At 36.6% G+C, this 12,826-nt stretch overlaps 2 protein-coding genes across 6 annotated transcripts; both read left to right on the top strand.

Moving 5' to 3' along the window:
* Positions 1-862: 862 nt before the first annotated feature.
* On the top strand, positions 863-4,213 carry LOC109205572 (protein BASIC PENTACYSTEINE6-like). 5 transcript variants are annotated; one of them, XM_019368282.1, is made up of 5 exons: positions 863-1,016; positions 2,291-2,387; positions 2,477-2,563; positions 2,654-2,808; positions 2,945-4,213. In XM_019368282.1, the coding sequence occupies exons 4-5, from the start codon at positions 2,755-2,757 to the stop codon at positions 3,890-3,892; spliced, it is 1,002 nt and encodes a 333-aa protein (XP_019223827.1). In that variant the 5' UTR covers positions 863-1,016; positions 2,291-2,387; positions 2,477-2,563; positions 2,654-2,754; the 3' UTR covers positions 3,893-4,213. The 5 variants fall into 5 exon arrangements, with proteins under 5 accessions (XP_019223827.1, XP_019223830.1, XP_019223831.1 ...); XM_019368285.1 differs by having other exon boundaries at positions 2,304-2,387; XM_019368286.1 differs by having other exon boundaries at positions 2,354-2,387.
* A 3,304-nt stretch (positions 4,214-7,517) lies between these two features.
* On the top strand, positions 7,518-11,834 carry LOC109205573 (transcription factor RF2a-like). Its single transcript, XM_019368287.1, has 4 exons — positions 7,518-9,198; positions 9,341-9,473; positions 9,566-9,650; positions 11,392-11,834. The coding sequence occupies exons 1-4, from the start codon at positions 8,324-8,326 to the stop codon at positions 11,604-11,606; spliced, it is 1,308 nt and encodes a 435-aa protein (XP_019223832.1). The 5' UTR covers positions 7,518-8,323; the 3' UTR covers positions 11,607-11,834.
* Positions 11,835-12,826: the final 992 nt, after the last annotated feature.

The raw sequence follows: 12,826 nt of genomic DNA on the forward strand, positions 1-12,826 counted from the left end.
TTTATGCAAAACGCCCACAACATAAATGCCATTACATAAATGGCCATTTACTCAATAATAAAGAGGGAAAATAAAGAGGGAAAATTGAAGAGGGTAGTTACTTTTCTGTTACCAAAACAGAAAAACGGATTGGATTTAATATTAATATTTAATATTAATATTTTGTTATTAAAACAAATATTTAATAACATTTCTGTTAATATTTTACTATTAACAAATAAATTTGGTCCAGTTAATCAATCAATCGATCATTTGACCAAATCCAAATCCGAATCCGAATCCGAAGCCGAAGCCGAAGCCGAAGCCGAAGCCGTAGCCGAAGCCGAGCGAGCGACGACAACGACGGCGCGAGGCTTGCCTTCTTCTCAACTCTTTAAGAGCTAGAAGAAGAGCAATTGCTTATATACCCATAAAAAACCTCTTCCTCTTCCAATATGGGACAATGCCCATTTGCCAAGGGAGGGGGAACTTAAAATTTCACTCAAAAATTTCATTTCCCTCCATTTTCCATTCATCCTCTTTTAAGTATTTAATATATTAATTAAATACCTTAAAAACCCAACATACCGGTCCAGCATAATATGCTGGAGTTCATACACAAGTGCACCGAACTCCAGTATATTATGCTGGACCGGTCTCTATTACAGTAAAATAGTGGCTATTTTTTATTGACTTGGTAAATGCTGGCTATTTTTGATTGACCAGTCCGAAAACTGGCTGTACCGTGCTATTTTTACCATATATGCTGATTATAGATATAGTGGACCAGTACAGTAACTATCTGAAAAGAGTAACGAAGAAAACAAGAATGCTGGTGTGGGATGTGAGGTAAAAAGAAAGAATAAACGAAAATACAAAAACCCCAAAAAAGCAAAGAGTGTGATGTGTATATACGTTTGTGCTTCTTCCTCTTTGCTCTCTTTCTTTCAACTACTCTTCTTTCATTACCGATATTGGGCTTTGACCCTTTTCTTTTTCTCTTTTTACCTCTTATTATGTCCTCGGAATTCTGCTCTGTAAGCTTTCCTTAACCCTTTAATTATAGAGTAACTTTTATGTTCTTTTTTTGTTTTCTTTTTTCAAGTGTTGATATATGTTCTTTTTAGCTATATGGATGATTTGGGACTGCAGGTTTAATGGGATTCTCCATCCTCTTTATGATTTAATTTTGAACTTAAATTTGGAGTGTTCTGTGTTATTAACTTGCTTTGAATTTTGGGGTGTAGTTTAGCTGAAGTGGGTTGTAATTGGTAATTAGTCAAAAGAACCTAATTTTCGAATATACTTGTTGAATTATTGCTCAATTCCATCGCTTATTAATTCGTGTGATTGATCTAAAAAGATAGTAATTCTTTTTTTGTTGTTGTCAAATGCTGTTCATTAAGCACTTGTTCATTTTTCAAAAAGCGATTCTGAATTCTTGGTGAAAAAACTTTTAGTACTAGAATTTTCTTCTTTTGGAAATTGTACTTGAGATCCAAAACTTAAGAAGCTAGACTTGAGTAAACATTTTTCTTTAACTGTGTATCAATGTAATCATCATGTAGTAGAAGGACAAAAGATTGGTAATAATCATCCACGCGCTAGAAAGAAAGTGAGTGATGTGTGCACGAGGTATCTTGCGGCCGTATCTCAAGTGTAATTGTTGTTGTCAGGCATGCATGTTGATGAAACATGCTGCTCAAGAAGCTTAAACTCTCACTTCTAATATAAGAGAAATTACAGCTAAAGCAGGGTAACTTTAAGATGATTTCATTTTAAGATTACGCTATGAACAAAAAGGACAAAAAATTGCTTCATGTTATTGCTTATATTAGTTATAGTTGTTTTCGACCGGACCCGCTTGCATAAAATCCTGGTCCGCCACTGATTGTGAATATGTGGTAGGCGCACATCACGAGTTTGAAACCTGGCTGCTTAACATAGTCCAGCATTTAAGTGGAGAAGGTTAGAAGGGCTTCCAATTATCCTCAAGTTTTAAAGCTAAAACAGCGGATTTCTTGGTCTTAAAAAGACTTATATCCAAGTCCTTTTTTTCCCCTGATATTCTTGTTCTTAAGACCAAAGTTCTTTGTAGACTTTCAGGTTTCTTGTGAGTAAACTGTGATAGGTGTACAACTACTTGGATAAAGTGGTGAACTATAAAGAGTTTGCCATCATTTACTTGAAGAATCGGTTGAAGTACTTGAATTTTAAGTGTGATGTTTGGACCTCTACCTTCATATACACGTGCAATTTGTGTTCTGTTTTCGCTGACCTCTGTTTTTTCAATTGCTTGTGCCTGACTTAGTTCTCTCTTAAAGATCTCGGAGCCGATGACGACTGTTCACCTTTTATGCTATTTGTGATGCAGCTTTGAGTTACTGACTGCAGAGTCGAAACTGCTTGTAAGTCTATCGTTGTTGAATATGTAATTGCTTCCTGAAAGGGCAAGGATTGATTTGTTCTTGTTGTGGTTGCTGTTTTTTTTCTCTAGCTACTCTTCCGTTTCCCATCTTGGCTTTTTATTTCATTAAGAACATCCTGAAGACATTGGTTTCAGCTGCTGATACTTGCTGCTCAGGTGTGATTTTGCTATTCAATACTATGTCACTCTAGTGTATCCTCCACGAAGAAGATGTGACGTGTGTGATTTTCCAAAACGTGGTGACAGGAGTTGGAATTCAGCTGGCTGTCTTTCCAACATGAGTATATGTCACACTTGCATTAAAGGACTAAACTGATTTGGGCAATTTATACGACATACTATATGAAATGGACGACAGTGGGCATCATGATAATGGAAGGCGTAAACCACCTCAGGGCCAGGTGAGTTATAGCAGTCATAGTTAATAATGCTCAAGTCTAGTTTCTTGACTATGGATATTTCTAGTACAAAAGATTTTCCGCAAAATCTTTATCTAAATTGCTCTGGTGATATACGCTACGTTTTCCTGTACTTCAGTGGTTTATGCAGCATCAGCCATCAATGAAGCAGATAATGGCTATCATGGGCGAAAGAGATGCTGCTATTCAAGAGAGGAACTTGGCTCTTTCTGAAAAAAGGGCTGCCTTGGCAGAGCGAGACATGGCCATCTTGCAACGCGATTCAGCTATAGCAGAACGAAATAGTGCCATTATGGAGCGGGATAATGCCATTGCCACTCTTCAGTATCGAGAAAACTCAATGAACAGTGGTAACATGTCTCCTTGTCCGCCCGGATGTCAAATTGCACACGAAGTGAAACACATGCACCATCCACAACAGCATGTACATCATCAACCACAGTTGGGAGAACCTACATTTAACCACAGCGATATGCACATGAATGAGTCATCCTTACTGTCGTCACCAGCTGCTCCAGAGCCCACAAAATCCCGTAGGAACAAAAGATCCAAGGAGGCAAAGTCGGTGACATCTTCTAAAAAGACTTCAAAGCCATCAACAAAAGTGAAAAAGGAAGGTGAAGACCTTAACACGACAATGCTTGACGAATCGCAGGAGTGGAATGGCGCCCAAGAGATGGGTGGTGGAAGTGATGACGTTAATAGGCAGTTGGGTGTGTCAAAGCCGGACTGGAAAGATCAGGGTCTGGGGCTCAACCAGGTTTCTTTTGACGAATCAACCATGCCAGTCCCAATTTGTTCCTGCACCGGAGTTTTAAGGCCTTGCTACAAATGGGGAAATGGAGGTTGGCAATCTTCATGTTGTACAAACAATTTGTCAATGTATCCATTACCAACGCTTCCTAACAAGCGACATGCTAGAATTGGTGGTCGGAAAATGAGTGGAAGTGCATTCACCAAGCTGCTTAGCCGCCTGGCGGCTGAAGGCCACGATCTATCAAATCCAGTTGATCTTAAAGACAACTGGGCAAAGCATGGGACAAACCGCTACATCACCATCAAGTAATGCTTCTAACATTATTCATCCGATAAGATATCTACAAATTTGGGAGGATATATAGAAAGCAATTGCATGCTATCACACGTTTGGTTATTGTGTGTTTCATTGTCGATGGAGAATCGACTTCTATTAGTATAACGGATTCAAAGTGGTTTAATCTATCAAGATTATTCAACGAGGTTTGTTGCAAGTTGATAGTGAACAGATAACTAGTCAAATACACTATGAGTCTTCATAATCAAAGGCAGAGATAATATTGTACAAATAGGGGATAGACAAATTTTAATTAGTTCAAATATCAGGTGTGATATTCTTGTTTTCTTTTTATTTATTTAAATTCAGGAGCAACTATCACAATACACAAAATGACGACAGACAAAAATCTTTGTCTAGTGTCGTAAATCATACTTATTTGATTCTTTAACTGAATCTCTCTGCGTACGATATCGCATCGTGCACGATCAGCTGTCTGTGTACACAGGGCGGATCCCTTCGCCGAAAAATTACAATGTATGTATAAGGCAAAATCTGTTTTTTACCTCTATATATTAAGTTTTGAACACCCTTAACACAATCCAAAAGTGTAGTTTAGTGGTCAAGGGGGTTCAAAATCTACCTAAGGTCATGGGTTCAATTCCCACTAGCTACAAAAAAAAAATTGTGAATCACCTTCGTGAAGATCCTGGCTCCGCCACTGTGTGTACACGTACATCTGTATTGTATATTACCTCTAAAATGATTTAGGTCATTTAATTATGTAAAGAGTAATGCAAATGATATCAACCATAAACTATTGACTCATGTTTCAATCTTGTAAAAATGTGCCGAAACTAAAAGTCGCCATATTGTTTGATAATTGGTATTTTTCGTTCATCAAGGAGCAATTTGATCAATTTTACTGTTTATTATAGGAGAAGCACTATAGATTGCTCTCCCACCCCACAAAAAGATGCCAATATTACTATTTTGATAGTTAAACTATTTTGTTTGGAAATATTCAAATACCGAGTTAGCAGAAAAAAGTTACTCCATAAATTAATGTCTGAATTCACATAAAAATTAGATACGTCGACTTTCACACTCCAAATCCCGCTATCCTTTTTTTAAGTCAACAAATATTTATTAAACAATCAAGCTAAAACAGAGTTATATTACGGAAACATCCCGATATTACTTTATGGAGCGTAGGAAATATAATTTTCTAACTATCAGAATGAAAAGAGAATACTTTTTTTTTTTTAAAAATATTGAGTAATATTAACTTCATTTAACTCATTAAGAACCGAAAAATGACAACATCCCCCCCCCCTCCCCCCACCCACACACACACACAAGATGTAACCTCTGTAGCCTGTTTGACGAAGCTTCTAAAATCAGCTGATTTTGACAAGTGCTTTTCTCAAAAGTACTTTTCAAAAAAATGCTTTTGGTAACAAGTAGTTTGAGTTTGGCTAATTAATTTGAAACACTTTTGAACAGTAATTAGTGTTTGGTCAAGTTTTTGAAAACTTCTTCTAAGTGTATTTTTCTCAAAAATACTTCTCAGAAAAGTGCTTTTAGAGAGAAACTACTTTTTCTGCATCTCAAAAATTGCTTCTGTTTCTCCTCAAAAGCACTTTTTTTCCTTCTAAAAGCTTGGCCAAACACCTCAATTTTTTGCCAAAAACACTTTTGGCAAAAAAAAAAAGTGCTTTTGGCTCAAAAAAAGCTTGGCCGAACAGGCTACTATAGTACTTCCAAAGTTCGGACATTTCTCCAAAAAAAAAAAAGAGTTAATACCCTAAAAACCTCTTAAACTATCACATTTTTGTCAATTTCCTACTTAAACTATTCGGTGTCCCCCAAAAACCCCTGAACTATATTGCCGCTCGTTTCAAAACCTCCTCATCACTGGCCTGGCATAACATGTGTAGATACTCACTAGAGAGCGCGTGGTAGCTGAAAAAAGCCATCAAAATGGCCCACATAACAGAAAATAATGGTTAATTAGCATAACCCTCTTTCAAATTTATTTATTTTTAATAAATATTCTCCTTATTTCAGTTATATCCATCTTTCTTCCTCGTTTTTCACTATTCTTCCTTATTTTTTCACCATTCTTTCTTGTTTTTTCACCTTTCTTCTTTGTTTTTCACTTTCTTCGTCATTTTTTAACCTTTTTTCTTCAGTTCTCCATATGGGTTTCCTCTAGAAAAATTTCCCCCTCTCTTGTTTCCTCTAAAATTATTTATTTTCTTTCTTGTTTTAGTCTTCTTTCATGTCTTACACATATTGTTGAAAGAATACCAATTTAAATCTTCTTATTAAACTCAATACCTTGTAAAGAATAAAGTTGAATCTCTTAAACCTTCTTTATGTAATATGGAATTAGAGAATGTAATTGTTGGGCAAATGATTTTTTATTTGAAATTTTATTTTGTGTAATCTTTTTTATGTAATATAAGATGACTTTTACGAAATACAACACTATATGTCTTTATTTATATTTTAACTGTGGTACAAAGTGAATATAAATAAGGACTTATCAATTGGAGTCTAGCATAAAGCACAATCACAATAAACCTAAAATTAACACAGTACATTAGATATTATTTTGGCCAAAACTCCTCGAATTAATCAATCATTCGAGAGTAATACATCATGAGTAAACTATATAAGAACTTTGTACAAACCATAAGTTAATATAGTTAGACAGACGAACCTTTAAAAGTCCAACATGGGGTTTTAATATATAGGGGAATATAGTTCAGGGGGGTTTTGGGCACACCAGATAGTTTAAGTAGGTAACTGACAAAAAAAATAATAGTTTAGGCGGGTTTTAGGCTGAGTTAAATAGCCACATGTAGTGCTACATAGCGCGTTTTTTTAGACAATTAGGAGCGTGTACTAGACCCACCTCTAAGAATGCAATAAGGGATTTTTAAGGGAGAAATTCAAAAATAGCCAGATTTACCACTGGTCGTTGAAAAATAGTCAAGTTTCAAAAGTCATCGAAATTTAGCCACTTTAAATCTGAGCGAAAACACTGTTCAAAATCCAGAAAAATACGCACGCAAATTTTACGGGAGTTCCAGCATAAGTATGCTTGAACTCCCGTAAATTTTACGGGAGTTCTAGGATAACTATGCTGGAACTCCCGCAAATTTTACGGGAGTTCAAGCATAATTATGCTGGAACTCCCGCAAATTTTACGGGAGTTCCAGCAAGTATAATTGTCCAGTATAATATACTGGAGTTTGGAGCACTGGTGCTCCAGTCTCCCGCAAATTTTACAGGAGTTAGCAAAGTATACCGGTCCAGCATAATATGCTGGAGTTCGTACACAAATGCACCAGAACTCCCGTATATTATACTGGACCGGTCCCTGTTGCAGCAAAATAGTGGCTATTTTTCATTGACTTGATAAACGCTAGCTATTTTTCATTGATCAGTGTGAAAACTGGCTATACCATGATATTTCGCCGATTTTTAATATGAAAGACAATATAGTTCGAGGGGGTGGTTTTGGGACACCGAATAGTTTAAATAGGAAACTAACAAAAACTTCATAGTTTAGGACGATTTTAGAGTATTAACTAAAAAAAAAAATACTCTAAAAATTTTCAGACTCAATTCTCAATTTTCTCTTTCTCCCTTCCTTTCCCCGATTTGTGCAAATGTAATTAGAAAAACTATGTGAGTTGAGGCCGGCACTGAATAGAGCCCGATTGCTAAATGCAGCTGAAATGCAATTGAAATTGAAGTATTCGGACTTTCCTATATGAATCCAAAGTCAGCTACTGTCAAGAAAATTCTCTTTGTTGTCCCTTTCGCATAACTTCGTGCCTGCACTCACTCAGATAGCGAAAGGAACAAAGAACATCATCTCCCAACCCCCACCCTCCTGTCATTGTATGCAATCCAAAGTTTTTGTCTTTTCACTTCTTGTCTTTTCTTTATAATTCAACCGATATCACCGCCATTTTCAGCGGGAAAAGTTCTGCTTCTCAAGTTCCAATTTTTTGACCATTCACTTTATTAACGACGTGGGGTTGTGTCATAACGTTGGAGAGTAGGTTGTGAAATGAACAAAATTCAGGTACTGCATTTTCTTTGTCTTTCTTGAATCTTGTATCTTGTCTTTCTCGTCTTGTTCAGCTGTTTAGGCTGTTGGGGTTTTGTCTGTGATGAAAAAGAGTTGTTGGAGTGAATTTGGGTTTAGTAATTTTTCGTGCTTGAATTATTTTTAGAGCAAGCAGGCTTTAGGGGTTTAGAATCTGATGGAAAGTGGTGAAGTTCTTTGATCATAAGATATAATTTAGCACACCAAAATTTGGAGCTGCTCGACGTACTAGCCCTATAACGGAATTAAACCCGATAGTGTTTTCAAACTTAGGGGAGGATTTCGATTAAGTTGTTTCCGAGTTGGTTGTTTCACTATTGTATTATCTGATTCTGATGGCTCAGCCTAATTCTAAGCCACCCATCAGCCATAATTTTGGTGGGGGAGCTTCTCATACAAGGTCTTTATCTCAACCGAGTATTTTCTCAAACAATGGCCTTCCCCCATTGAGCCCGTTTCCTCATAGTGAGTCATCTATGGCATCAGCTAACTCTAGTTTGAAGGACACATCGATGGAGGAAGTTGATGTTAGTTCCCGAGGACCACCATTTGTCTCCTCTTCAACAAGGGAAAACACATTTCGATGTAGTGATAGTCTTCCTCCTAAGAAAGGGCATCGTCGCTCTAATAGTGATGTTCCGTTGGGATTCTCACCTATGATTCAGTCTTCACTGCAGTTGATGCCCATAAGTGGCCAGGGAGTTGTGGGTGGAGCAACGCTGCTTGGAGATCCCTTGCGAAGGAAATCAGGGGGAGAGGTTGTGGACAAGTTGTCTTCGTACATGAATCTTGAAAACATGGAGGCATTGAACTCTTCTATTACTGAGGATAAAGTTAATGATAGCATTGCCAGTCGCACAAAATTAAGCGGTGGCAACAGCAGCAATAACGAAGCAGAAAGTGTCTCGAAAGGAACTAGTATCAAGAGGAGTGCTGATGCAGATATTACTCCCACCACCCGACATTTTAGGAGTCTTTCAATGGATAGTGCTATTGGAAGTTTTCAATATGGTGAAGAGTCACCAAAATTAACAACTTCCCTGGTAAACTGTCCGGGGCAGCTTTCATCAAGTAAGTCTAGAAATGAAAACTCAGACAAGATCAATTTCGACTTAGGAAACGGTGAATTTAGTGAAGCTGAGATGAGAAAGATTATGGCTGATGAAAGACTGGCAGAGATTGTAGTTTCAGATCCTAAACGTGCCAAAAGGTATGGAGCTGGATTGCTGATTAATTCTTTTCTGTAATTGTAGCCCTCTTTAAATTCCCAGGTTAAATCATCTTCAAGAAAGGAAAAAGAGGGCCTAATTTCACATACTTTTTTTGGAATCTGTAATTTCTTCTGCTCTCAGGATATTGGCCAATCGTCAGTCAGCAGCTCGATCCAAGGAACGTAAATTGCACTATATTTCAGAGTTGGAATATAAGGTTCAGACTCTTCAAACAGAAGCAACCACTTTGTCCACACAAGTGACCATCCTACAGGTGCTTATTAAAAGCTTATAGGTCTCTTTGGTGCTTCTTTTATGAACTTGGTTTTGTTTTGAGGTAATTGGATTTGTTATATCTCATTGCAGAAAGATTTTAATGAGCTTACAAGCTTGAACAATGAGCTGAGATTTCGCCTTCAAGCCATGGAACAACAAGCACAGCTCAGAAATGGTATGTTTCTTTCCTTTTATTTTCTTCTCTTAGTCTTTAGATAAACTAGTTTGCACCCATATGCATTGCACTTTGCATGTAAGTTTTAACTGAAAGAAAAGATTTCTTATTTTAATTCTTTAAGACAAAAAATTTTGGCAATATTTCAATTCTAAGATTCTTATTGCAGAAATCGAGAGAGTGAATATTTTTTTTCTGTACATGTTTCTATATCTTTTGCTTTTTCGTTATTCCAAAGTTGAAAATTTGAAGCTTTCCTATCCCTTGATTTTAAGATACTTAGTTTTGTTTTAATTGTTATGGATGTTGATGGTCGCAAATAGATTTGATGATCTTGCTGAAAATCATTAAAGATTTAGTCAATTTTTGCAATTAAATGGCTTTTTCCAAGAACAGTTTACATATTAGATATTCATTTGGTTATAATTATTGTTTTCTTTGTGCAAACATGGACTCTAAGAAATAAATCAGAAGGAATAGATGTTGCAAATTTACACAGTTTTAGGTGTTTATTGAGTGCAATTACAGGATTTCTTTTAGAAAGAAACTATTTCAAGTACGGTTTACTTGATCTTTGGTTTCTTCTTCATTCCTTGTATTTATATCTTCTCTTATTGAATTCAAAAGTTTGGTGGCTATAATGCTCTAGCACAAGGTGACGTTAGAAGTTACTGAAATAGACTATTCTCTGAAGTGCTCTGTTCTTGAAATTATGCACAGTGTTTTATATGTTTATCTCCAATATGCTTTATATTTCTTGTTTTGTTTATTTATTGAGTTTATCATGTATATAAACAAAAAAAATAATTTTGATCATAAATAAGTCGGCTGTATGAGTACTCTATAAACTGTGTGTAAGGTTTCAAATGTTTAACTCAGAAAATATTGTCGTTCTCTCTTCTTGACCCTTCTGCCAAGCCGCTTTGTTTGTTCATTGGATTGATGTTCGATAGCATTTCCTTCTTCCTAGCAGTTGTCATGTCCCACTATGTTAGTTCTACCGTGATTCCCTTGGCTGGTCAATAATCTGTCTATTAAGTAAGTTAGAGGTTTCGTAAAACTAAAATATCTAAGTGCCACACCTAATGTGTAAGTGTAATGAGAATTACGCCTTAGCGTTCGTAGAGAAGAGAGATGATTGGCACCTCCCCTAACAGGGATGGGTCAGCATGCTTTACCTATTACCTGAACAACATTACAACAATTAAGCCTTAATCCTAACTAGTTAGTATCGTCATTCATCTCTATGGATCCTTTGTTTCAATTGTGCTCTGTCTTAGCTAAGTCCGCATCAATTGCAAAATCATAGGTCCTAAATGGCTATGCAAAAAGTTATTTTAGGTCTAGCTCGTTCATTTACTACTTTCAATCACCATTATTTCGTGCGTAGTGACCGGTGAATAAGGTCTATGTTTGGACATGACTGAATCATCAGTCATCTCGGGTCATAGTCTCGCACTTTGTCCTGTATGTGTACTGCTTGCTCTCTTTATCAGTTGTGAATCACAACTTGTGATCATTATTTGTTTATTGAATCATGTATGCCAAGAGTTCAATCTTAACCCCGTGGTTACTATGACATTCTGAAAGACACTTTCAAAATGTATGTACTTGCTGAAACTCTATGATCCTTCGACCGTGGTTGCCTTCAGTTGGTGGCTGCCTATAGCAGGGATATAATATCTTTTTGATACACACATCCACAAGGAGGGAAACTAGTAATTTTGACTTTGCATTGCAGCTCTGCACGAGGCATTAACTGCAGAAGTCCAGCGTTTAAAGCTTGCGATTGGGGAACTTAAGGAAGGACGGTTGCCTGATAGCATTGCGCGACAGATGCCTATGAAACCTAATATGTTCCAGAAGCAGCGTCAGCAGTCTAGTGAAATCCAACAATTTTCTGTCGCGAAACCAAACACTGCAACAAAGGCTTCAGCTACACCCGCTTCAGCCTAGTGGATGAAAACAAAGCACTGGAGTGGAGAGACATATTATTGGTCTCAAACGGTAAACAGTGCTAAAATGTGAGCTCTTGGATTTGTATCTTTACAGCTTTGTATCTTTTTGGATAGTAGTATTTATTCATTCACGTAATAGACCATTCATATGTTATTGTACTGATTATAATGAAAAATAGAGTCGGACGTCAAGCCAAATTTCCTTTGATTTGTCGTCTGTTTCTAAGATATAGACCATTTGGTTTGAGTTCTAAATTGGTCCAAGTTCTTAATTAGTGTTTTAACTATTTTTGCTTAAAATTAAACTTGCTATATCATTAAAACTCTGCCGATTATAAATTTTACATCGCTACATTTAAGCTTTGTATGGGTCAAAATCTGACCAAGGGAATCTTGCTTAAGAGAGGATAACAAAGAGCCGATTAGGCCGAGGTCGTGCTTAAGAAGGAACCTGTTGGCGAGCTGAGTGGCTAGGGTCGAGGTCGAGCACTCAGATCAGCCCAAACGGCTAGTTTAGTAATAAGATATTTTAGAGGAATATTCTACAGAATATTCTCTGCACTTGTACTTTCAGATAGGTAAGGGATATGTCCCATATAAGTGGGAAAAGAGAGAAAAGAAAAGGTATGTAATATTCTATATGATAAGTTCTCTCATGAAAAGTTGACTCTCGAGTAAATCACAAACATTGTCTTTACAAAAAGATTCGATTTGTTGTTGATCCCACACTTTCTCGCATCAGATCCGAGAAAGCTTTCTATACTCCCACGTTTGTTTATCTTACATCTTTGTCAGAGGAAGAATCATTCACCTTATTGAATATTTGGGTGAATCATTCTCTCTATTTATATTTATTGCCACTTAATATATTTATTGCTTGCCACTACTCCCTCATGCATTCATAACAATACCATTAAACACCCCTTTGTATTAAATTGGTTTAAGTGCGGTTATACGCTGTTCATATCAACTGATTTCAGATCTAGGATTTATTATGTTTAACTAGGATTTACCCATTATCATCTTATTTAATTAGTTTAACAAAAAGGCTTAACACTTTTTGGTCAAATAATTTGGCGCCGTCTGTGGGGATTTTCTAGTTAAAATTTTAGTTCCTTCTAGATCTAAAAAAAATACGAAACTTTGCAAAATCCCGTATTTCCTTGTTTGCACAAATCTGACATGGCAGACAACGGAGAGGAAAAGAGGAAGGCGATA

The sequence above is a fragment of the Nicotiana attenuata genome, unplaced genomic scaffold (genome assembly GCF_001879085.1).
Source record: "Nicotiana attenuata strain UT unplaced genomic scaffold, NIATTr2, whole genome shotgun sequence".
In the NCBI taxonomy this organism is placed as follows: domain Eukaryota; kingdom Viridiplantae; phylum Streptophyta; class Magnoliopsida; order Solanales; family Solanaceae; genus Nicotiana; species Nicotiana attenuata.

What these genes read in the sequence shown, in the direction of transcription:
- LOC109205572 (XM_019368282.1), top strand. Translation starts at nt 2,755, where the DNA reads ATGGACGACAGTGGGCATCATGATAATGGAAGGCGTAAACCACCTCAG. An exon ending in GTAAACCACCTCAGGGCCAG is followed by an intron (nt 2,809 to 2,944) that starts GTGAGTTATAGC and finishes CCTGTACTTCAG; the next exon opens with TGGTTTATGCAGCATCAGCC.
- LOC109205573 (XM_019368287.1), top strand. Translation starts at nt 8,324, where the DNA reads ATGGCTCAGCCTAATTCTAAGCCACCCATCAGCCATAATTTTGGTGGG. An exon ending in GATCCTAAACGTGCCAAAAG is followed by an intron (nt 9,199 to 9,340) that starts GTATGGAGCTGG and finishes TTCTGCTCTCAG; the next exon opens with GATATTGGCCAATCGTCAGT. An exon ending in CACAAGTGACCATCCTACAG is followed by an intron (nt 9,474 to 9,565) that starts GTGCTTATTAAA and finishes ATCTCATTGCAG; the next exon opens with AAAGATTTTAATGAGCTTAC.